Source organism: Theobroma cacao, chromosome 8, assembly GCF_053813885.1.
Source record: "Theobroma cacao isolate CCN51 chromosome 8, ASM5381388v1, whole genome shotgun sequence".
NCBI classification, from domain to species: Eukaryota; Viridiplantae; Streptophyta; class Magnoliopsida; order Malvales; family Malvaceae; genus Theobroma; species Theobroma cacao.
The window spans coordinates 9,134,006-9,159,163 of NC_142646.1; the positions used below are offsets into that span (position 1 = coordinate 9,134,006).

Genomic DNA, 25,158 nt, shown 5'->3' on the forward strand with positions numbered 1-25,158 from the left:
CCATACCCACTTTCTAATTTTGCATGGAAATGAGAAAAAAATTCATGGGTAGTGAAAACCACAAGAAAAATCAATGAAATTTACCTTTTCAATGCTTGATTTCTTGATTTCTCTTGATTTTCCCTAAATTTTCAGTTAGGGTTCTTATTTGTTTTTTTCCCCCTTTTCTCCCCTGGTTTGGACAGCTGAAGAAGATGAAAATTCTGGAATTTTTACCTTTTTAAAGGCTAAAATAATATAATATTATTTTATTCATTTTTTAATGTTTTATTAATTCCTTAAATTCTAGCTATCCATTTGTTTCCAAATTTTCACCACACATTTGTCCCACATATCCATAGCTTAGATAAAATTCTCAGACTTATCCAAAGTCTTGGTGGAATAATTTTTGAAATTTACACTTTTGCCCCCGTAAAAGTCAAAAATTACATTTTTACCCCAAAAACTGAAAAATTGCCCATTGATATATTTTTCATCCCTTATACTCATACTTTTCTCCAATTTGTCAAATTTGATCTAAATTCTCTCAAAATCTCAAATTTTGTCCGCGAGTGGCAAAATTACGATTTCACCCCTACACTCTAAAAATCACCGAAATTAAACTTTTTCACTGCCAAACCCTCAAATTATACTCCAATACTCAAATCATACTCCAATAAGTCAAATGGGGCCAAAAAAATTCTTTTCTAAAAATTTCCATTGTGTCCTTGGGTGGCAAATGACCATTTTGCCCCTGAATAGTAAAAATTTCGGTTTGACTCCAAATTGATCCTCGAACTCCAAATCACCATATTAAACCATTCTGAGACTTTAATATTCTTAATTTCATTTTAAATTCTCTATTTGATCTAGTTCGAGGCTTAAATTAACTTAATTGTACCATTTGGTACATTGTCGTCTTTTAACGATTTTTCTTTCGGGGCTTTCCAAGTATGCAAGCATATTGTCAATCATATGAATGACATGGAAAGTATTTTATAAGGTCGGGCTTGACACTTATCTACTGAGGAGGAACTGCACATAGCTTCCCAAAATTCAACGGATATAGGAAACTATGATATGAGTCTTATTATATCCAAAATTATGGAGGTTGGCAATGAATATTAGGGGAAGAGGTTGGAGAATTATGATAGTGAAGGAAAAGAGGATGATTACTGTGACATTGAGTGTGGTATGAAGGGTGTGGTGGGTAATGGAAATGATAGTGTGATAAAAGAAGGTAGGGGAAGGCCCAAAGGAAAGAAATATTATGAGAATAGACCAAAAAATCGGACGGTTGTAAGGTATTATGGAGTAGCTTGAGATGAGGGGAAAGTTCAGCAAGGAGTTCAAGCATTAATGTATAGTCAGAGCAAGAAGGTGAGTGTTTACATAAGGCAAAAATGGCTTGGTTATTGAAAGAAAAAAAAATTGGGCATTCATTTTGTTAATTCAAAGGATGATGTGGTGCAAACCGTAGCTTCATTGGAAAAAGAGGAGCAAGGTACTATTATTTGATATAGATTTTTTGTTTTGGTGTTTTGAGCTTAACGTGTTTATATATTTATGAATGCATTAACATGGAATGTTAGAGGGATGTGTTGGGGAGACAAGAGGAGATTAATTTGAGGTTTAATTAGTAAAGTTAAATCGAATGTTGTATTCATATAAGAGACCAAATTAAAAAAATATTATTAGAGTTCTTATGAGTCAATTTGGAGTAGAGGTAGGGTCAAGGGCCTACGCATGGCATCGGATGATTAGTCGGGTGGGTGGATGATGATTTGGCGTGAAGGCTTATTTGATATGGAGGAGTTCATTTTGAAAAAAAACATTTTATGGCTATTGTATTTTTGCATGGGAAGTAAAAAATAGTTGGGTTCCTAAATGTCTATGCTCCAAATGATGAGGCTAAAAGAGTTCCTTTATGGGCTACCTTGTTACAAATTATTCAATTTAGGGATATTTGGTGGTGTATGGGGGGCGACTTTAATACAGTGAAAAATGATTATGAAAAAATGGGTAAGTGTGACATCTCTAGATCAGCTTCTAATTTTGCAAATTTCATTCAAGATGCTTGCTTAGTGGATTAACAATTGTTGAGGGGTCAATATATTTAGAGTAGTAGAAGGAAAGAAGTTACTTTTTGCAGGCTTGATCATTTTCGGATAGATGCAAGCGGTTACATTCTTATAATGATATGGTACAAAAAAGTTTAGCTAGTGCCTTATTTGATCATAATCTGATGTTGTTGGATAGCAAGAGCTGTGATTAGAACCCTAAACCTTTTCGTTCTTTTAATTACTGATATGATGGTAGTTTCTTTCATGAGTTGGTCAAACAAAATTGGGAAAAAGTAAAGATAGGTAATCCTAGAAGTTCAAGTGTGGGGTAGGGGTTAAAAAATTTAAGACCTATGTTGCGGAGTGGAGTCTTAAAAGGTACGGGTTGGTTAAATAGAAAATTGAGACATTGGAAATGGAAATCAAAGAAATAGAGGAGGTTTGACAACAAAAAACTAGTGATGTGGTAATCAGAGAACAAGTTATGAAAAAACGAGCAGAATTATGGGAACTTTACAGAGTTATGGAACGAAAATGGAAACAGTAGTCTAGGACTAAATAGGTTTTTAAGGTTAATAGAAATGCAAAATATTTTCATGCAATTGCTTCAAAGAGGAAATGATCCAATTGTTTGAAAAATATTTTGGTGGAGAATGTGGTAATGGATGAACCATCTTTAATTAAAAAGCAAGTGGTGAAACATTTTTGAAAATTATACTCTGTTAGGCGAACCATGAGAGTGCTGGATCTTCAGTGCTAAATTAAGTCTGTAAATGCACAATCAATGATTGATTTGGAAACCTTTTTTTCTCGAGTCCGAGCTTTGGGAGGTCATTAAGTAGTGTGATAGGAACAAAGCGCCTGGCTCGGATGGCTTCAATCTAAATTTTTTCAAGTCTCAAAGGTGAGTTATGAAAGATGAGGTAATGTGTTTTATCACAAATTTTCAAGAAATTGGGAGATTGGGTCATGGTGTGAATGAAAGTTTTATAACTTTGATTCCAAAAAAAGAAGAATACCAACAAAATTGGTAAGTATAAACCTAATAGTTTGGTGGGTTGTACGTATAACATTGTGGCTAAGTTACTGACAAATAGATTGAGAAAAGTTGTGGGGGAGGTTGTAAGTGAGCACCAATTTGCTTTCATAGTTGGAAGGCAGTTGCTTGACTTAGTCTTAATTGCGAATGAATTGGTAGGTTCATTGAAGAATAACATGAGGGAAGACTTCTTTTAAAAGTCAATTTTGAGAAAACTTATGATAATGTATGTTGGGATTTTCTGGAGTTCACTATGAAAAGCATGGGTTTTGGGAGGAGATGGATTGGGTAGATAATGAAATGTGTAACAATAGTCTTTGTCTTCATTCTAGTTAATTGGTCTCCTACAAAACCTATAAAACTTTAGAAAGGCTTAAGACAAGGATGTCAAGTTTCTCCATTTTTGTTCAATTTGGTGGATGAAGTCTTCAGCTACTTGATGGTGAAAGCTAAGGCATGTGACATTTTTAGTGGTGTTTCCATTGGTGTACAAGCTCATCTTACTCACTTACAATTTGTGGACGATACTTTGTTATTCTGTGCACCAAAAAAGGAGAAACTGATGAATTTGAAACATTTTTTGAGATGTTTTCAAATAATGTCTGATTTGAAGATTAATTTTTAGAAAAATAGTTTATTTGGGGTTGGAATCAATTGTGAAAATTTGAGTTTTAGGGTGATAAGAATTAATTGAAAAAAAAGCACGTTCCTTACTAGCTATCTTGAACTACAATCGGGTCCTAACTTATCATCTATAAATTTTGGAAGCCTTTGGTCGATAGAGTGGAGGAAAAATTGGATGGATGGAAATCCAATTTTTATCAAAAGGTGGTAGAGTTACCTTATTAAAGTTAGTAATTAACAATTTACCTGTATTTTTTATGTCTCTTTTTAAACTATTTAGTGGGATTCAAAAGAAGTTGAAGAGGCTTCAACACAAGTTCTTGTGGGAAGGTGTTAATCACAATTGGGGAATTCATTCATTAGATGGGAGAATATATGTCAGCATAAGAAAGATGGAGGATTGGGACTGGTTGATTTAGAGATAAGAAATAGAGCACTTCTTACAAAATGGTTTTGGAGATACGAGAATGAAAAAGACAATTTATGGAGGAGAATTGTGGCAAAAAAGAATAACTATGATTTGTGTGCCTTATTACCTAAGGCTACTATTACTCGAAATTGTTCTAAATTATGGAAAAATATCATATCTCCCCTTATGCCTACTAATAAGTTTTTCTTGCAGGTTATAGCTAATTTGGGTGTAATTGTAAGTGATGGATCTTCAATTTTATTTTGGCATGATATGTGGATGGAGGACATGGTACTAACGATAGCTTTTCCAAGATTGTATGCTTGTCGTAACGTACAAGTTCGGGAACTCGACCGCTAGACGTGATGAAAACACTAAGAGTCGCTACCAATCTTTTTTTCTAGGTGTGATTGGCCACCTATCAACTCGATTTTAATCGACGAAGTCTTAAATTAATTTTAAGTCCGTCAAGAGAATTTTAAACTGGTCTACGTACATTACGATAGATGGCGACTCCACTGGGGACGTCAAGAGTCGAACCATTAAATAATAATAGGTTATCCAAGGTTTTAAATAATTCAATTTTTCCTTAGTATTAATGATTTACTCTGCATATTTTGTTCGATGCATTTATTTATTTTGTTATTATTGCTTTATTGCTTTTAATAATTGTGGGGATTTAGGATAGAGGGATGTGAGATTATTGGTCCAAAATCGATATGTTCCTTCACACACACAACACACTTTGCATTCATGCATAAGCCCTCTACCCGAGCTATGTCCATTGTTATGAGGGGTTTAGTAGCTACGCTCTTGTGAGGTGAAAACCTCCACATGGGCTAGTGAAGACTTCCACTCAGATCAAACCTAGTCCGTTTGAAGCCTGTGATGGATGAGGATTGAGGTGCCTTACTAGTCCGTATGGATAATAGTGAAGAATGATTTGGGAACCTTTATCTCCGTTTATAATCCCAGCTCAGCATATAGAATACCGAGAGCAGCTTACTCCTAGGTAGAGCATTACTTGTGAGAATGTACTCTTAAATAGGAGCACATGAAGGAATACTTCTCAGTCTCCCTATTTTGATTTCTTGTACAACATTATGGAAAAAAAATTGAAAAAATGAAGAAATGTAGAGCTGATGAAGATATCAATATCGACAATAATTTTGACTAATACTCCTTAAATGGCATCCTGGTCAGTCTAATATATATATATATATAATAAATAACAAAAAAGGAGTTTTTTTTCTACAAATGATATTTAAAAAATAAAAAAAAGAAAAAAAGTAAGGAAAAGAAAACAAACAAAGTCTTTTCTTTATTTCTTTTGTTATTTAAAAATTATGAAAATAAATGAAAAAAAGAGAAGAAAAAGAAAAAAAGAATAAAGAATAAAAAATGATATTTCTTTCAAATGTTTTTTTCTCGTAAAAATAAAAAAAAAGAGGAAAAAGAAAAGAAAAAAAATAAGAATAAAAAAAGGGAAGAAGAAACATAAAGGTTTTCCATTTAAATAGGAAAGAAAAGAGAAATAAAAAGGGTTTTTCATTTCTTTCATTACGTTAAAAAAAAAGAGAGAAAAAAGGATTTTAATTTTGAATAGATCTTTCACTTCTCATTTTACATGATTTTTAATAAAATGGTTTTTATTGTACTCACATTGCATGTACAGTGTTTAAATTTTGTTACATTTTGGGGGTACTTCATTGCATATCACTTCATTTATTCATCAAAGCATCATTGCATTTCATGCATTCACACACATGACATATTTGCATCCATATCCATGTATTCATCTTTTCTCTATTTCTAGCTATATTTATTCCCATAATAAAGAACCACACAATTTTATTAGGTTTGAAGGAAATAGAACAAATCCACATTTATGGAAAACATCTAGAAAGGCTCCAGTCAAATTTCAAAATTCTCTTCTAATTTATTTGATTTGAGTTAAGGGGTTTGAAGGATATGGAACATCAATTGGAAGCAAGGATAAACGCATTAGAGCATAATCAAGAAGAGTTCGAACATGATATTCGAGAGATGAAAAGACAGATTGCTAAATTGATGGAAATGATTGAACTTCTCAACAAAACCAATGGAATTCACCCTCAAGAATTCCAATCGCTTCAAACTGAACCACGCCTTAAGCGACCATTGAAGGAAGGCCAACTTATCTTTGATAGGACCAACATTTCACCCAATGACCCAATTAAAGATCAGGGTTTAGAAAAAGTTATGAAAATGATGGACGAGTTGAATATGCAGATAATTGAATTGAAGAGCTCAATATCCAAGATGGGATCTCTAAGCCTACACCACCTTCAAACAATGGTTTGCCGTCGAGCACATACTTCCAACCTACCTACCACTTTTCAACCAACTTTTCAACCCATGAACATTGGTCTACATCCAAGTTTGCACCCTTGCCCAAGTACCTTTCAACCATCTTCTCAACAAGCTCCTCGAGCCCAACTATTCACACAATCACCTATCACCCCTGCTTCTAGCCTAGGTGTTATCCAAAAACAATTCAAAAAGAAACTACACAAACAGTTGGATCCCATTCCCATTTCTTATGGAGAACTTTTTCACCAGTTGGTTCAGGATCACCTTGTTGCTGCTATGCCTATGGAACCCTTGAAACCTCCATATCCAAAGTGATACAATCCAAATGCAAGATGCGATTATCATGGTGGAGTCATGGGACATTCCATTGAAGATTGTACTGCATTCAAGCATAAAGTGCAAACATTGATAGATGCAAAGTGGTTTGATCTAGCAAAGATGGTCGGGCAGGGTGATAAGATGTCCAAATAGGCATTTAGGTGCCAAAAGTGGACTTTATTGGGAATTTTTCTTTTTGAGTAAAAGTTTTTAAGGTTTTAGGGCATTTAATGTTTAGACATGGTTGTGCTTAACTACTTTTGAAGTTTGTAAAAAATGGATTTATGTTAGTGAACAATTATCAGAAAATGAATGTGTTCCTTGAATGATGCAAGAAAATTATCACAATTTGGATTAAATGTATCAATGATTGACTTTTCATATTCTATTTAAGCATATTCTGAATTTTGTTTCATAACAACAAAGAGGATTTCTCAAAAAAAAAAAAAACCATAAAAAAACAACCAAAAGAAAACAAACAACAAAAAAAAAAAACAAAAAATGATGATTAATGGAAAATTAAATGTTTTACACAACTTAGATTTTTTTGTAATCTCATCATGCATAAAAAGTGCCCCGAATCATTCATCATCTATTGACTCATAAGTCATATTGTCATGCATTTAAACATCTATTGATTTTGACACCCACGCATTTATCATTCATCCACTTTTTTGTAAGTATTGTCATTTGACTTTGCTGCATACAAGGAAAGGAGAGGCAACAATGTTATTGGTTACATAGGATAAAAGATCTTTTTCCAAGTTTTGTATGAAGAAGGAGTATATTTAGGAAGATCTTTAGTAAGGTAGAACTTATCACTCAATCTAATTTGTTTCCATTTTGTGACAAGATAAAAGCTCAAGAAAGCCTTTTGGCTGTTTGTGTGATACGTGGACTCAATTTAGAATCATGGGAGATGAGCAGTCAAAACGAATGGACAAGATCGAGAAACGTTAGGACGAGATAAAGGAACAATTGGAAAGGTTAATGAAGATGATGATTACTAGTAAAGAGGAAAGGTCTTTCGAATGATCATTAGGTTTGCAAAGACAAAGCCAAATGCCAGTGAAAGGGCAAAATATGTCATTTTCAAGGGCAAATTTCTCTGACCCAACTCCTATTCCTGACTTAGATAACCCTAGAAAGCAAGAAAAATTGAAAGGAGAATCTTTTAAGCTAAAGAAAGAATTGCAAATGCAGTGAAAGCATGACCTTTTGGATGAGCGCCTTAAAGCTATTGAAGGGATGGACATCTATGGTTCTATTGATGCAATCGACTTGTGCTTGGTACCTGATGTGATTATCTCACCTAAGTTCAAAGTACTAGATTTTGAGAAATATGATGGAACCAAATGCCCAAAAGCCCATATCGCTATGTATTGTTAGAAGATGGCTGCACATGCACATGATGATAAACTCTTGATTCATTGTTTCCAAAATAGCCTAACAAAGTCTGCAGCTAAATGGCATGCTCAATTGGATAGGAATCACATTAGTTCTTGGAAAGATCTTGCAAGAGGATTCTTAGTCTAATACAAACATGTCTTGGACATGGTCCCAGAAAGACTTTCTTTGCAAAACATGGAGAAGAGAGACATTGATAGTTTTAAGGAATACGCTCAAAGATGGAGAGATGTTGCTGCACGGGTTCAACCATCTCTCACTGAAAAAGAAACAACAATGTTTTTTATTGATACTCTACCACCACCATACTATGATAGGCTAGTCGGAAATGCTATCAAGAACTTCACTGACATAGTGATTTCAGGAGAGATGATTGAGAATGCAATTAAGAAGGGTAAAATTGAAGAGAACAGTGTTAGTAGCATGGCAAATTGTAATTGCTCAAAGAAAAGAAAAAGGGAGGCACGAGTGATTACATGTGAAGAGTAACCATGGGGCATCAATCCATACCATCTTCATCCCGCATGCCAACCTTCCTACCCCACTCTAAATCATAACTTGTATCCCTATCAACCGATTTCACAACCAATTTTTCATCTAAGAGCACCCACACCTCCACTTATGCCTCAATCATTTCCAAAACCAAACCTTCGCCAATTTCCCATGCCAATCTCTAAACTTTTTCCTATACTAATTAAGAATCAATACCTCAGTCTGGTGCCAATGAAGACAGTTCCAAACCCATCGACAAGGAATTATGACCCTAAAGCTAAATTTGACTATCACATGGGGGCAATTGGACACTTAACGGAGAAGTGTAGGCAATTGAAAAAGAAAATTGAAAATCTTATCAAAGATGGCAGTTTTACTCTTAAGCCTATGGAACGTTGGAAATCGGTTGTGCCATAGAGTGGGCTATTGTTAGGAAGTTGAAAAAGCCTCAAGTCTCAAGTAAATTACTTGTAAGAAAATGGATGATTCGGAGTTTTTATTTTGTAGTTAGATGCATGGCATGAGTAGGATTTTGTTAGGAGTTGTAATTGAAGCGTTTATGTTTTTGTTGAATGAAAATTTTTGAAGTTTTATGATGTGATACAATTGATTCAATAAAGGTTTTATAACATGTTTTCAAGATCATAATCATAAAAAAAAATTTAATTAATTAAAAAAATAAAAAATAAAAAGACAAAGGTCATAAAGGAAAAAAGGTTTTTGGCAATAAAATATGCACATGATCTCGAGAGAATTGATGGTTACTGTTTGGAACAAACTTATCCTTGCAAACATTCTCTAACCATTTCTTCAAACACTTTGGAATCCAAGACTATTCAAGAACTTGAGTCTGAAAGGAAGCAAGGTTTCGAAAGTTTATTAACCTTATCATATGATACCAGAGGACAATGATCTTTGTTTAGGCGATGACCAATGTTATAATTGATTATTTTGCAAAATTCTTTCTTTAAAAATCAAGCAAATCAGACACTCTTATAAAGACTCCAAATGTGGTAAGTTAATAAATGTCAAGACTATGCTGAAGTTTCAAGTATGCCAAAACCTTTCAAATTCGTTCAACTGTATACCAAATGTGAACCTTTCGAAATCATCCTTTATCTTATTTTGGGGCATGATGACCAAAAAGACAAGATTACCCAATACCTCCAAGACACCTGGGCTTTAAAAATAACCCTTTTTCCCTTATCATTTAGCAAAAGTACTTCTTGCTATAAAGAGTTAATCATGAGAAGGTATTCTGATATTAGATATTTGAAGGCTTCTAAGGAACCTTTATTGTTAAGAGTTGTCTTCTATGCCCTCATTTAAATCAGGTATTCTTATAAAGACTCCGAATGTGGTAGGTTAATAAATGTCAAGATTATACTGAAGTTTCAAGTATGCCAAAACCTCTCAAATTCGTTCAACTGTATACCAAATGTGAACCTTTCGAAATCATCTTTTACCTTATTCTGGAGCATGATGACCAAAAAGACATGATTACCCAATACCTCCAAGACACTTGGGCTTTAAAAATAGCCATTTTTCCTCTCTCATTTAGCAAAAGTATTTCTTGCTATAAAGAGTTAATCATGAGAAGGTATTCTGATATTAGATCTTTGAAGGCTTCTAAGGAACCTTTATTATTAAGAGTTGTCTCCTAAGCCCTCATTTAAGTGGTTGATATTGAAAAAAAAAAACCAACATTCTTGATGAATCCTTTCACTTTAGAAAGATTGATTCAATCTTCGGTTATGAAAAAAAAAAGTGAGAGAATGGCGAGGAAAGTTGATAGTGATATTATGCACTTGAAATACTCAAATTGTGTCAAAAGTGAAAAAAAATGAAGAAAAATCAACCTTTGATCTTAAAATATTCCTTTCTAGGGAATAACTCTTCAATGTAAGTAACCTTAGTTGAGAGGATAAACGGCTATGTTTCATTTTCCCTTCACAAATGAGAAATTATCCACTTGCTACCCCTTTGAGCCTATTAAATTGTCTGTAAAATGCACCTCAACCAAGGATCACCTCCCACATTGGGGGGCAATTATGAAGAAAAATTTCTGTCAAAAGCATGGATGATAGAAGATTCATTATGAGGGAAAAACGAACATCTTTTATATTATGGGGAGCAGATGCGAATTTGAGTTCTTGAAAGTTTCGAACTCAATCCATCAATATGAATATTGAAATAATGCAAAAAAAAAAAATTGAAAAAAAAAGAGAAAGGAAGAAAGAAAAAGCATAGAAGAGAAATGGTGGAAAAAGTATGCTTTGAAAAAAGACAAATGTCTTAATAGAGTCCTTAGCGCGGTAATAAATAATCCTTGGTTTAATCACCTTTAAATACATGTTTTGGGCCTTTGTATCCATTTTTTTCAAAACCCTTAACTATAGCCTACATTACATGCTTGAAGAAGTCCATTTTGATCGAGTGTGGATACTTAAATTGAAGAGCCATCTTATAGAAAGAGATCATCACATAGAAGATGAAACCTTGACTTCTTTTCTTTGTTAAAATTACCTTCTTAAATTCCTTAAGTCATTTTGGACCAAGTTTGAATTTTTCAAGTGCATGATGGAACAATTAATCAACAAAAAAAAAAAAAGAAAAAAAAGGAAAAAGGAAAGCAAAAGTGAATGAAAAAGATGAAGCTCTAGGGTGAAAACCTGAAAGGGCAGTCTAGAGCAAAGATGGAAATTTATGAAGCCACTCATGATTCTAACTAAGGTGATAACAAGAAGCACTAGAGAGAGACCATTTCAAGGCAGTTAGAAAGAGTTGGATACTTTTTAAGTGCTTAAAACTCTCAAGCACCCTTAAAGATTCAAGATCTATTGGAAAAATTCATATCAAATTTTGAGCCTATCTCTTTTAAAAAGCCTTCTGCAATATTAAGCTTGTAATAGCTGGTCTTAACATTTATCATCTTGTCACATATCATGAGACTTAGAGAGTGTCAAATTTGATTGTTATTTGAAAAGAATCTTTTTGCAAAATTTGATCCTAAATCACTATACATTTGTGAGCTTAGACAAAGAAACGTCAACTTTTCTTCTTTCCCTCATGAAATGGTGAAAAACTTTTATTGTAGACCAAACCCTTGATGTGTTAAACCATCTCATCCATTTGAAAGACCGGATTGTCATTTGGCTCATCTCAAAATCATTTCGAATACTAATCATCAATGTTCAAGAGATCTAAGTATCACACATTGGAAAACTGACAAATTGACTCAATTCTGTTCTAAGCTTTAACTACATTTAGTCATAAAAAATTGATTATGTGGGGCAATTTTATCAAAATTCAGGATGCTTTGAAAATAATAAAGGATTCTGCATTTTTGTAAAGTAACTTTTGCTATTGTAATATGAAGATCAAGAGTTTTAAATGATGAGACAAGCATTTTTGTGAATCTTTTCTCAAGGATCAAGAGGTATGGAACCTTTGAAATCAAATTTGAATTGATACACGATCTCATAGGGATATCCATCTTTGGGAAATAACTTCAGGAATTGGGAATGTTATGACAAGACTAACAAGAAAGTTCTTTTGTGATCAAGTGATTGGCAATTGCACAAAAAAATCATAGAAGAGTGTGCAAAGATATGAAGAATGGCTTTCAATAGAGGAAGACATGGAAATGAAATGATGAGATAAAGGTAGTTTTTCCTCCTGTCATGCAATCACGCATGCATGCACATGACCATGCAACAGTGAGGTTAGAAATTTTCTATGCAATAGTCAACATTCACACATATTTCTATGCATTGGGAGAGGTAAAAATCCATACAACATAAAAATCATGCAAAGACATCAAGCTTTGATTAATTTGAGAACTATTTTGAAAAATTTCAGATAATTAGTTTCAAGATTTTTAAAATTACGTTGCCTCGGTTTTGAGAAGTCACATTTTTCTCTTAAAACCTCCGAGTACATTCTATGAAGCCTCAGTATTGAGGAGTCACATTTTCAAAACCGCTTCAAAATTTTTAAGTCACGTTGCCTCAATTTTGAGAGCTACATTTTCCTCTTAAATCCTCCAAGTAATTAGTTTCAAGATTTTTTTTAAAAAAATTACGTTACCTCAATTTTGAGGAGTCTCTGAGTAATTAGTTTTAAGATTTTTAAAGTTACGTTACCTCAGTTTTGAGGAGTCAAATTTTTCTCTCAAAACCTCCGAGTACATTTCCAAAACCTCCGCGTAATTAATTTCAGAATTTTTAAAATTACGTTGCCTCATTTTTTGAAGAGCCACATTTCTTTCTCAAAACCTCTGAATACATTAAAAAAAAAAACCTCTTGATACATCTCCAAAACTACTGGATAATCATTTATTTTCTTTAAAATTGTGGAGCTTTCATGAGAGAAGTTCTTAATTTTTTTTCAAAAAAAAAAAAGAAAAAGCTTCAAAAGAAGAATTAATAAATTAGGTCAAATACAGTAGGCTTATTTCGGATTACCCAAATGTGCAAAGAGAGACAGCTGTAGACACCAAATTCAAGTGTTAATTAAACATTATAGAGGATAAAAAAAAGCAAGAAACAAAAAATAAAAAAAGAGTACGAATGGCAAGGTGCGGACAACGCAGTGGAAATGGCTCCTCCTAGAATGCAATCGGGTATAAAAGAGCAAAGACACAGAGAGAAGAGGAAAAAAAAACCCTAAAATCCTTGGTAACAACCAAAAATCAAAATCCTAGTCTAACAGCCAGAAACAACCACAAATCCACAACAAAAAAATGCAGAAAAAAAATAAAAAAAATACAATGAAAAAGGAGAATAGAAAAATGGTTTGGCTTTAGGATTTGTAGCTCATTTTTTAGGGAGATTTAGAGTTTGGGGTTTTGCTGTCGTCGGTTAGAAAATAAATTTTGGGGGTTTTCTGTTGTCGGTGGAGGTGTTAAAGTTGGGGTTTTGCTGTCGTCGTTTATTGGAGGAGATCTTGGGTAGAGAAAGAGCCCGATCTATTTTTGGGTAGCTGGCGTCAGTAGGAGAGAGGAGAGAAAGGGAGAAAGATTTGGCCGTCGGTCGGAGAAGAAAGATTTGGCCGTCGGTGAAGGAGGAAAGGGAGCCGTCGGTTGAGGAGTTTTTGGGTGAAGGAAAGGTGAGATTTTTTTTTTAGAGAAAGGGGAGAGTGCCGCAGGGTAAAGAGAGAAAATGGTGAAGGGAAATGAAAAGGAAAGGAGAAAAAGAGGGTTTTATAGCTAGGGTTAGGAAGGCTCAAAACTACGTCGTTTTGCCACTCCCTAAGAGTCCTTTCTAATCCATCCAAACCACGCCGTTTTGTTGCTTGGAAGCTGCCACACCAAGCTCCAAGCTGTTCCACTCCAAGGCAGGCCAGGGTCCGGTAGTAGTTTGAGCTAACTAAGCCGGATCATGTAAAAACTTTATTTTTGCATGGATCTGTGATGGATTGGTTGTTTTGGGGCTAGCCCACTTTCTTTGATTAAGCTTTATTATTTGGCTATATACAATAAATTTAAATGGTTTGAGCATAATATTTAAAATTCTTTTAATAATATTTTAGAAGATTAAAATTAACAGAAAAATGTAAAATAATAATGTTAATAGTAAAAGATAGTAAAAAAAATGTTTTAATTATTTTTTAGTCATAAACGAAAAAAAAGAATTGGGATTTGGAAGAATATACATGTTTACAAACGTATAAATAAATAAATAAATAGTAGGAAAATGTGGTAATATATTAGATTGGTTTAAAAAAAAAACTAATGAAAAGAACAAGATAAAAGGGAAAGAACAAGATAAAAAGAAAAGAAAGAGAAAGAAAAGACATAAGAATAAGTAATCAACTAATAGAAATTAAGTAAATGAACAAGTAAAGTAGAAAATGATAAAGTAAAATATAAGAGAAATAGTTAAAAAGATAATATGTGTTATCAAGAGTTAAAATAGTGTGGCATAGGAAATAAATTAGTCACAACAATAAAACCTTTGTTTTAGGTCAATATTAATAGTTATGATAGTACATGAATTGAGCCTTAATGTACCATACTATTAACCATGGAAAGAATACAAAATCAATACCGATGATGGGATGATTGGTCGGGACGCGAGGAGTTGTAATCCCGGACTAATTTTCTCTAGGTTCGGAACCCAAATTAAGGCTCCACTAGTATGATGGGAGGGCCTCGATTTTGAGGTTTCGAGATTTTGTAATTTTTAAATAAATAAAAATTATTATACAATAAATTAGTTAAACAAAACATAAATATAAATATGGCGTACATAAAAGAATAGATGACATATATTTAAGTTGTCCAAAGATAAAAATAAAAATTTGTGAAAATGGCAATACTCATTATGATAAATAAATAGATGAATAACTCAAATAGTTAATGATGGAAAATTCAAAACAATAAAAGTTTAAAATATAAAATTTAAATATCTAGTGGTATAAAATATAAATTAATAAGTGTTATGAAAAGGGAATAAGACAGATAATAAAAAGAGAGAAAAATAGAATTAAAATATATATAAAATAAGATATCATGCACTAGATTTGAATGAAAGATTATTTACATAGAAAAATTGTTCACTTAAATAACATAGAATCATAGATAAATTATAACATATCTAATTACAAAAAAGGGTATAGAAAAATAGAATCCATAAGAAATAACAAGGAAGACATAAGAGAAACTTAAAATGATAAAAAATGATAAAAAAATAATAATAAAAATAAACTTCACAAGCATAGCATATATTTCTATTGCATCATGCATATCATGACATATAAATATTTCTATTCACAAGTATAAGTCCCAATGATGGGATTTTCTGAAAATCTTGCGAAGGCGAGTTTATCTCGAAAAGCTCTCTAAGTGAAAGGATATCTTCAGGTCCCACCAATATGATGGGAGGGCTCAGGAAACATCTTTGATAACAAGGCTTTTGCTCGTAATAGGTTTACATTCATGAAAATATTTTTTTAAAAAATGTACGATAACCCCGATGATGGGATCATTAATCAAATTTGCGAAGGTAAATCTCTCAGATAATTCCCTAGGTGAGAGAATACCCCCGGATCCCATCAGTATGATGGGTAGATCAAAGAGAACTTCCTTGATAAAAGGTTATTCGTCCGACATTTTTTTTTGAATCTTATGCCATGCATTTTATAATGCCTCATGTTCGCATTTCACCTTAGAATCAGATAAAATACTTTAACGAAATAAAAGATAAAATGAATGAATAATAGCTAAGGAAATATAATGAATTTAAAGATTAAAGCCCAATAGGATAATCTAAAATCAAATGGTACCTTTCATGGAACGGACGTCCTGGGGGTGCTGATTCTTCATAGGGCATAATTGCACTCCCGAACCTAGTCCTAAAAAAACGTAGACCAATTTGAGATTCTCTCGACGGATTTAAAATTAATTTAAGACTTCGTCGATTAGAATTGAGTCAATAGGTGGCCAATCACACCTAGGAAAAAATATTGGTGGCGACTCCTAGTATTTTCATCACGTCTAACGGTCGGGTTCCCGGACCCGTACGTTATGACAATGCTTTGCCTATGAATAAAAAAGGCAAGTTATGTGAACATGGCCAATGGACAAAAATGTGTGGCAATGGAATATAAAACTTAGACGACAATTGTTTGGATGCGAATTTCAGCAGTGGTCTAATCTATGGAATAATCTAAGAGAGTATTCCCTGGGAGACGGTTTCAAAATGAGCTTATTCGGGAGGCTACTTCAAAGGGCAGGTTCTCTTCTAAATATTTCTGCCGATTAGCTTGTAATTCGGATTCTTCTATGCTGTGGAAGAGAATTTGGCATGGGGATGCACCATATAGGGTGGAAGTGTTCGTGTGGCAGTTGATGTGGGATAGAATTGCGGTTAACTCTAAACTAGTTAAAAGGAAACTAATTAATGAGGAAAAAGCTTTATGTGCAATTTGCAATAAAAGTCTTGAGACTGTCAATTATCTATTATTTTCATGCAATGAGAATTGGAGATTATGAGGATTGTGGTTTTCTGACTGGAGGAAGAACTGGGTATCTCCTGCCAATCCAAGAGAATTTTTCCTTCTATGGAGGTTGAGTTGTGTTTTTGAAGACAAATGGAAGATCTGGACGATGGCTTTTTATGCTTTCACATGGTCAATTTGGTTTTTTCGCAATGACGTTGTCTTTAATGGGAGGATCTAGGATATGAGGTAGTGTTATGATTTAATTAAAATGCATACAGTTGTTTGGTGCAAACCAAAATGGTCAAAGATGATGGATTTAATTGAGGACATCTATGGGAATCCAAATGTTGCCTCAATTATTCCTAATATTAAAGTCGAGAGGCCATCTGTGCAATGGGAGGCTCCATATTTTGATTGGATAAAATTTAATGTGGATTGGGCGTCAGCTGGTAATGTGGGAGTAGGCATTGGTGGGATTGCTCGTGATCACATGGGTATAGGTAGATTAAAATTTTCTAGATCTGTGGGTATATGTGATGCTAATCAAGCTGAGGTTATGGCTATTAGAGAGGCATATGCTCTATTTATTAAATATTTAAGGAAGGATAATGTGCCTTTGTGGATAGAGTCAGACACTCAAAATGCAGTGTTATAGTGCAATAATATTTCTAAGGCCCCTTGGACGTTTAGACAATATATAATTCACATTGATGGTTTTCAACTGTCTTTAGGAAATTGGATAGTGAAGCATGTTTTAGGAAGGCTAATGCCATGGCAGATGGTCTTTCAAAGAATGGAATCACAAGAGAGGTTCATTTTATTCAAATTGTTGAAGTATCATATGATGATTATTAGAGTTGCTCGAAGAATGGGAAGTTGACTTGGAGTTATTTGGAACAGATTGTACGGGATCCGACTGATATTAAGGAAAGTAAAATCATGAGATTTGAATTAATTCTCAAGTTTTTGGGTGTTGGACAGAACTTTTATCTTGGCGGTTTTATGTCAATGGGGCTGAGGCCATGCCTTAAGTTATGTGATTTGGGAGTTGGAGTGTGCTTGATCTTTCACTGATTTTCTTGGCTCAATTATTTGTTTTCAAAATTGTGGGCTCGGCTTACAAGTATTTAACTGCTGCTTGGACAAGTTACAATTATAAGGATATGTATTATTTAATTACAGTTTGATTGCAAGAACCTAGTAAAAGAATTGTTTCTGGTCTCCATTCAGATATGTAATGAGTAGTCTTAGCTTCAATTTATACAATAAATAATGGATAATTAAGGTGGTTCGAACAAGCTATCATGGAATAATATGTTTCATATGAATTGTGGGCTATGTGTTGATGTCTGCTGATATTTTTGTAGCTTTGAGCTAATTTAAAAAAAAAAAAAAAAGGAGAGCTTTTTTGGGTCTAAATGTCCTTAAATCTAGATCTAAAATGTATGGGGTTTCTCTTAGTTTTCCTTTTATTTTTATATAATTATAAAGTCCAAATGCTTATTTTTAGCTTTGGCATTGAGCAATAAAATTGCATACTTTTCCAAAAAAGGTCCAAGATTTAAAGATTCAAGAATGAAAAATGTCACATTCTCTTTTAAAACTCAAAACCAAGCTCAAATCTTCAAAAATGGTGATTTGGGTAAAAAATGGGTTGAGAAAGCATTACGGTTGAGAAAATACCTTTCAAAATCGGCTGAGAGTCATAAACCCTCATAGAATGTGATATATTTATAGTTTAGAATGTGAAAATACATTTTTACCATTTTTGTTTTTCTGATTTTGATGAAATCTATCTATAGATAAGGTCATCTATTGATAAATGGGCTTTAAGGTCCTTTTAAAAAGCTTTTGGGTTTCTATCTATCGTTAGATTTGTCTATCTATCAATAGATAAGTCTGATCTATCAGTAGATGTTCTTCCATTCCTTTTAAAAACTTTCTACATTTAATCTATAGATTGATTTTGTCTAGAATGTACTCTGAGTGTCTTTAACTTTAATACCATATAAATAAATGTCTTTATTTTTTTGTATTTTACGTTTCATTTATTTAAAATATTTAATATAATTAAGCAAACACTCCCCATTTGAATTCAATATAAATATTCAAAAAATAAAATTCCAAAAGAATCAAAATCTAAATTTTGATTTCAAGAACAAATAAAAAAAAATCGATTAAAATTAAAGTTGCAACTCTCATTTACCATAGCAAACATATTTAAAAAGTTATGAAAAAAATCTTTTTTGGTTATTTAAATAATAACGGAACTATTATTATTATTTTTTATTTTCAATAAATTATTTTATAAAAATAATATATTTTGACTCTTTTTAGACTTAAAAAAATCTCTACTTTCACAATGATAGCTAATCAAGGTGGCAGCCACAAAAGATAAAAGAATACATGGAAGAGATTATAACCAATAAACAAAATCAAGTATAATAAATGTCCAAAGCTCATTTAAGGATTTATAAACTAAAGTTAAGGGTTTCACGTAAGGTTGGTGAGATTAGAGTATGGAAGATGGATTTTTATGCTTTAGTGTGGTCTTTATGGTTGGCAAGGAATGAGGTTGTGGCTAATTGCAAAATTTGAGATCTCAATCAGGTTTATGAATTGTTTCAACTTTGCATTGTTATGTGAGCCAATGCAAAATGGGCACGAGAGTATGGAGGGATATTGGATACATTCAGGGCACCAACTTTAAGAGTTGTTATTAATAATAATAATAATAATAATAATAATAATAAAAAGAGCAGGGTAGCGGTTCAATGGGAAAAGCCGGCTGCCAGGTCAATGAAATTTAATGTTGATAGAGTTGCAAGTGGGCGGCAGAGGGAGGCAAGATTTGGCGGAAACTTAAGAAGCTCAGCGGAAATCCTAGCAACAAGGGAAGCCTTGTTATTTTCAGCTTCACGGTGGGAGGACAACCATGTTTTGTTGGCGGAGAGCAATTCTATGAATGCTGTCATGTGAGTACAGACACCACTAGGAACTCCATGGAGATTACGAAAATGGATCTTGCACATTGAAACAATGAAAAAACAACTGGTTAAGTGGGAAATTAAACATGTGCTCCGAGACGCAAATCAACAAACGGATAACTTGGCCAAAGCAAGAGTAAGGGGAGAGGTGAAGCTGCTGACAGGGCCGGCCCTTGGGTGAAGCAACCCAAGGGCTTTAGGCTCCTAATTTTGGGAGGTTCAATTTTAGAAAAAATTTATAATTTTATAATAATTATAATATAATTAATTATATTAAAAATATATAAAAATTAAAAAATAAAAAATAATTAATAAAATTATTTATTTTTTATTTATGTACCTAATAAATCTCAATTTTCTATTACTTTTTTATTTCTAAAATGCTATTAATTATCAACTATATTTTTTTATTTTCGATAAACTAACAGTCATATATATTTAATTATCTCCAACAGTTATTTTTTTCTCATTTATTTTTCTTATTTTTGATCAATGCATTTAATGATTGCCAACAGTTATTTTTTTCTTATATATAAAACTAATTTTTTTTTTAATATATAATATCTACTTTTGAAATATTCCTTTCTTATTTGCTTTTTCTTCTTTTAATTTCAATTTTTCTTCAAAAAATACATAACAAATCTGTTCTTTTATTATCTTCATAAAGCTGTGAGCCTTATTTGAAAGAATATTATCTTAATCTCAAATGTTCATTAAAATATAACAACTATTCTGACATTGATGGTTTCGATTTATTTTCAGAATTAAAAATTTTAAAAGAAATTATACAGTAAGAAAACAATCTAATTGACATATTTAATCATATAAAAAGACTCGACTCTTTTCTAAATATATATATTGTTTTTAGAATAAAATTAACAATTTCAGTAAGTGTTACTTCAGGAGAAAGAAGTTTTTCAAAACTAAAATTAATAAAATCTTATTAAATGAATTGATTATATTATCATTTGAAAAAAAAAAATAGAAAAACTTGATTATAAAAATTTAATTAAAAATTTTACATCTTGAAAACTCATCAAACCGCACTTTTTAGCTTTTTTTTCAAGATTTGACTCGAACTATTCGGTAAATTCCTATACGTTACGTTAGAAGAATAAAATGTTAATATTTTTTTTTTAATTTTAATTTAAAAAATTTTTATTTAATTTTAAATCTTTGAACTTATTGAGCCGCCTTGGCTGCTGAATATATGGGATGAAAACCAAAGCAGCGGTGAAAGAGCGGGTGAAGAGATAAGCAGCTGAGTCGGTTGGTAAGAGGAACACTCTACAAGTTTGGTTTCCTTTGCGTTAGAAAGTGCGTTTGTCTTGTCTTTCTCGAACCTGCCCGTGGGATTTGTAGGCTGCTGGTAGTGGAAAAGTTTGATTGTGCTTCTCCCTTTCTGTGTACAGGGGATCTTTTGCATATTGTTCTGATTGTACAGGGTAGGGATTTTTTATTTTTTACTTTTAAGGATTGAGGTTTTTATGAATTGTTGATATGATTTTGTTTTGGTACACCCCTGGTTCCTTTGTGAGGGGCATAACCTGGCAAAATCAATATAAGGAGGTAACCTAAGGTTCCCTTGGTATTTAATCAAACTCATTTTTTCTAAAAAAAAAAACTCCAATCATAATAATCATAATAGATGGATAAAGGGTTCCTTTAAAACAAAATAAAAGATAGCAGCAAAGAGAATAATAGAAATATTTTTGAAGCAGCACGAAATTTCAATTTATTCAATTTTTCTTCGATTTTGTCGAGGTTCATTTAAATTAGCTTACTGTTAGATTATTAACAGGTTACACCCTAGTGGCCATTCCTTCAAAGTTTTTTGATCATTTATTAATTTGTCAGAACTGTATTAGGGAATTTATTTGTGTTGAAAGGTAAAGAATAAGAATTTTTATTAGTAAGATAAATATAAAAGATTGTCCTATCAAGATCACTCCTAACTTGTAACAATATAAAGTGAATAATTGCTACGGAAAATATTTTATCCCGTTAATTAAGAAATTGAATTGTTTACAAGCACATTCATTCTCTTTAGTTTCATAATCAACCACTAATAATCTGATTACCCAAATAATTTTGGAGGTAAAACATTTTGATCATTTTTTTCAAAATGAAAGGGGCAAATATTATTTTCTTATATCCAAAGTCCTCCAAAAAATTTGACTAATCCTTGTTATATGCAAGTTGGGTTGGAACCTTGGGCATCAAGAATTTCCACTACCAACTTTGACTGGTAGGGAGACACTTTGCTTGGTCAAATGTACAGTATTGGAGGGTCATTTTGTGGCCTCTGTTAATGAAACTCTTTACTTTTCAAATAAAAAAAAAAAAAAAACTTTGACTGGTTGCTCACCACATGCAAGTCATGGCGGAGTTTGTTTATCCAGTGCAGATGAACCTAGTCCGTATAAAAAAGAGTTAAAAGGAAACGACCATTATTCAAATATTGATCTATTAAGATCCCTTGTTTTCCGTTGTATGCTTGAAACCAATAATTGCTTAAAATTTTTGTTGTCTGAGAAAATGGCTTCCTCTGTCACTCAGGAGGACAAGTACCGTTCTTACTTACACGGAGAGGGTGAAAAGAACACTAAGTGGAAGTTTGGTACTCCTCCTAACTATGATGTTGTTAACAAGCTCTTTGAAGAAGGCAGAACTAAGGTTTCTTTTTCCTCTGTACAATATACATGGGTGTGTAGCAGTATATGTATTCAATGTGTCACTAATCAGTATGACTGTCTGGTTTTTCATTATGTTGATGACAGATATGGCCTCCTGGATCACTTGAAGAAAAGGTCCAGAACCTTGTCAAGACATGGGAAATGGAAATGTTCAACAAAATATCCTTTGAGGACTTCAAGTCGATTAATCTGGAGAACTATACTGTCAGTGTAAACGGTATGATCACCACTTCTTTTCCACTTTTTCATCATTAAGATCCATCTTAGTTTTATCTTATCATTGGTCAAAGACCAAAAAACTGAAAGAAGCCCTGATTTTTTGTCATAATATTCAGGAAGGAAACCTTTGACTTTGGAAGAAAAGAGAAAGCTTTGGGGAGGATATAACTCCTTCATGCAAACATCCTTACCAGAGAACTTGAGGGGCTACAACCCAGCAGAGGAAACTGCAGGTTCCTCTCATGTTGCCTTCACAACAGCGTTTCCAAGAGGGTTTGCTCTGGAAGTTATTCAGGTTTATTCAGGGCCTCCACTGATTGTGTACAAGTTCAGGCACTGGGGTTATATGGAGGGTCCTTTCAAAGGCCATGCCGCAACTGGGGAACTAGTAGAATTGTACGGAATATCAACTGTGGAGGTACATGTTAACTCCTATAATTCTTGGTTCTTTTCTCTTCTATACTGTGAATAAATTCTGCATTTCTCTGTTGAAATAGGTCGATGAACAGATGAAAATCTTGAAGATAGAGTTCTTTTTTGATCGTGGAGAGCTGCTTGGAGGTCTTATGAAAGGTGCTAAACTGGGTAGTACTGGCACTGATCAGGTGGCTTTGAGCTGTCCATTCTTGAGGAAAACAGGATAGCCTGCTTGAATGCATATGTATAATTTTCTGTGTTTTTTTTTTTTTTTATAATTGAGAGAGAGGATTTGAACCTGCTCTTTAGGGAAGGGATCATGCACCATCCAATGAGCCAATGTTTGGGTGAATGTATAATTTTCTGTGTGACTAATAAAAATGAAGGATCTTTCCAAAATGCTCTCTCCTTTGATTGACTTGCGTTATTCACTTATTCTAACAATATTGTTGGATTGCAGCAGCTCACACACACACAATGCGCTCAAAGTCTTGCAGCAGCTAACTGAAAGAGACTGCTGCACTTGTGATCTGATGCAGAACCACGAGTGGATTATTTTTAAACCAGTTAGTGTTATTACTCTCATCTGTAAGCTGGAAGCCTTGGGCGATTGTAATCTTTTGGAGCAGCTATTTGGCTGACTCCTTGCTGCTACAAGCAGAATATTAACGAAATCCTCATTATTGGCTGAGCAATATATATATATAGAGAGAGAGAGAGAGGCAAGTCAGTGTTGATCACTTTAGTCATCAACTACTCTCACTATAACTGAAATATTGTCCCCTTAAATAATGTTGAACTTAAAATATCTCAACTAAGAACATCGCATCCATACACGAAAGTCTTCTGCGAAGGTATGCAATTGAGTCAAAAATCTAGCATTGCAGAGAGATATGAAGCTAGGCTGAGAACCAACACTCCAATGACAGAAAACTTGACTGACATGGAATTGCTGCTGAAAGAGCTTATCAAAGCAAGCAAATATGAAACCTGAAGTGGAAAACCAACACTTAAACGAATCAAACTTGACCGAAGCAGCAGAAACCAATCTGATATGAAGCATGAGCAGCAGAGTCTGCCATACTTCAACAAATATGTGTCTCTGGAAATTAATAAACTACATTGATCAGTTTCCTGAAGAAGTAAGTGAATACAAAGTTTATGGGAACCAAATAGTAGCAATCAATCTATAAGCCAAAGAGCAGAAGATTGCCTAGTAGTATCTTGAGAGAATCAAACAACACAGAACCAAATAGCCTAAGTTAACCTGGACTGAACTTACCGCTTCGGGAAGAACAAAAAATTATCAAAAGCTACCAATAGAAATATAAAACTTATGCATATCCAAACTTTTTCTAACTGTGCTTTAATGGATACTGCCAATTGTAAACCTTGGACAACTGATGTGCACTACATAACCCAAACTTTATTCTACACCTAAAATCTTGAATATTTCTTTGATGATTGACCTATACCTACACCTTGAAGCAATGGGGTTCAGCTTCACCTACCTCCCAGTCCCAATCAACATTTTTTACCATGAATTTTTCGAAATTCAAGATAATATCGTATATCAAAATCTTTTTTTTTTAACATTTGAATATTGTAAGATACGATAAAAAATTTTAAAATTAATAAAAATTAAAAAATATTACTTTTTATCAAAATTAAAGATTATAAGATGTAAACTGAAAAGATTATTAATTTTTTTTTAATTTAAACTTTCAACATATTCTTTAATAATATAGATTTTTAAATAAAATATAATATATTCATATTAATTTATTAATTAAAAATTAAAAACATTTATCATGTTAAAATTAAAAAGGAATTCGATTCTTTTTATATTTTTTTTATTAAAATCTAAAGATTAAAATTCTTAAAATATAATTTTTCATATTTCAACTCAAAAAATAATAAAAAAAATTGTTAATAATTAATTAAAATTTAGCTTATAAGAAGTGTATTGATCGTATCATGTGATACACCTCTCCGTATCGTAAGATTGTGATATAATTATAAATAACGTATAATTTTTTATTAATATTATATGGTGTTGTGTGACATCGTACTATACATATTACATATTGCATGATAATGATAATTAAAAGTTACAAGGAAAGTAGTAAATTTGATTGAGTTCAAAACTCTTACTCTGCAACAGCAGAATCGTATGGTAAGCTCAACAGTCACGGAAAAATACTAGTATCTC

General features: G+C 32.8%; 1 protein-coding gene across 1 annotated transcript; it reads left to right on the forward strand.

Annotated features, from left to right (window-relative positions):
* The first annotated feature begins 22,056 nt into the window (after positions 1 to 22,056).
* On the forward strand, positions 22,057 to 23,345 carry LOC18592550 (pathogen-related protein-like). Its single transcript, XM_018125355.2, has 4 exons — positions 22,057 to 22,290; positions 22,395 to 22,527; positions 22,646 to 22,947; positions 23,027 to 23,345. The coding sequence occupies exons 1-4, from the start codon at positions 22,108 to 22,110 to the stop codon at positions 23,171 to 23,173; spliced, it is 765 nt and encodes a 254-aa protein (XP_017980844.2). The 5' UTR covers positions 22,057 to 22,107; the 3' UTR covers positions 23,174 to 23,345.
* Positions 23,346 to 25,158: the final 1,813 nt, after the last annotated feature.

Excerpts from the sequence above, each read along its gene's own strand:
- LOC18592550 (XM_018125355.2), top strand. The coding sequence starts at position 22,108 with ATGCTTGAAACCAATAATTGCTTAAAATTTTTGTTGTCTGAGAAAATG. Across the intron at positions 22,291-22,394 it reads TTGAAGAAGGCAGAACTAAG|ATATGGCCTCCTGGATCACT; the intron begins GTTTCTTTTTCC and ends TGTTGATGACAG. Across the intron at positions 22,528-22,645 it reads CTATACTGTCAGTGTAAACG|GAAGGAAACCTTTGACTTTG; the intron begins GTATGATCACCA and ends CATAATATTCAG.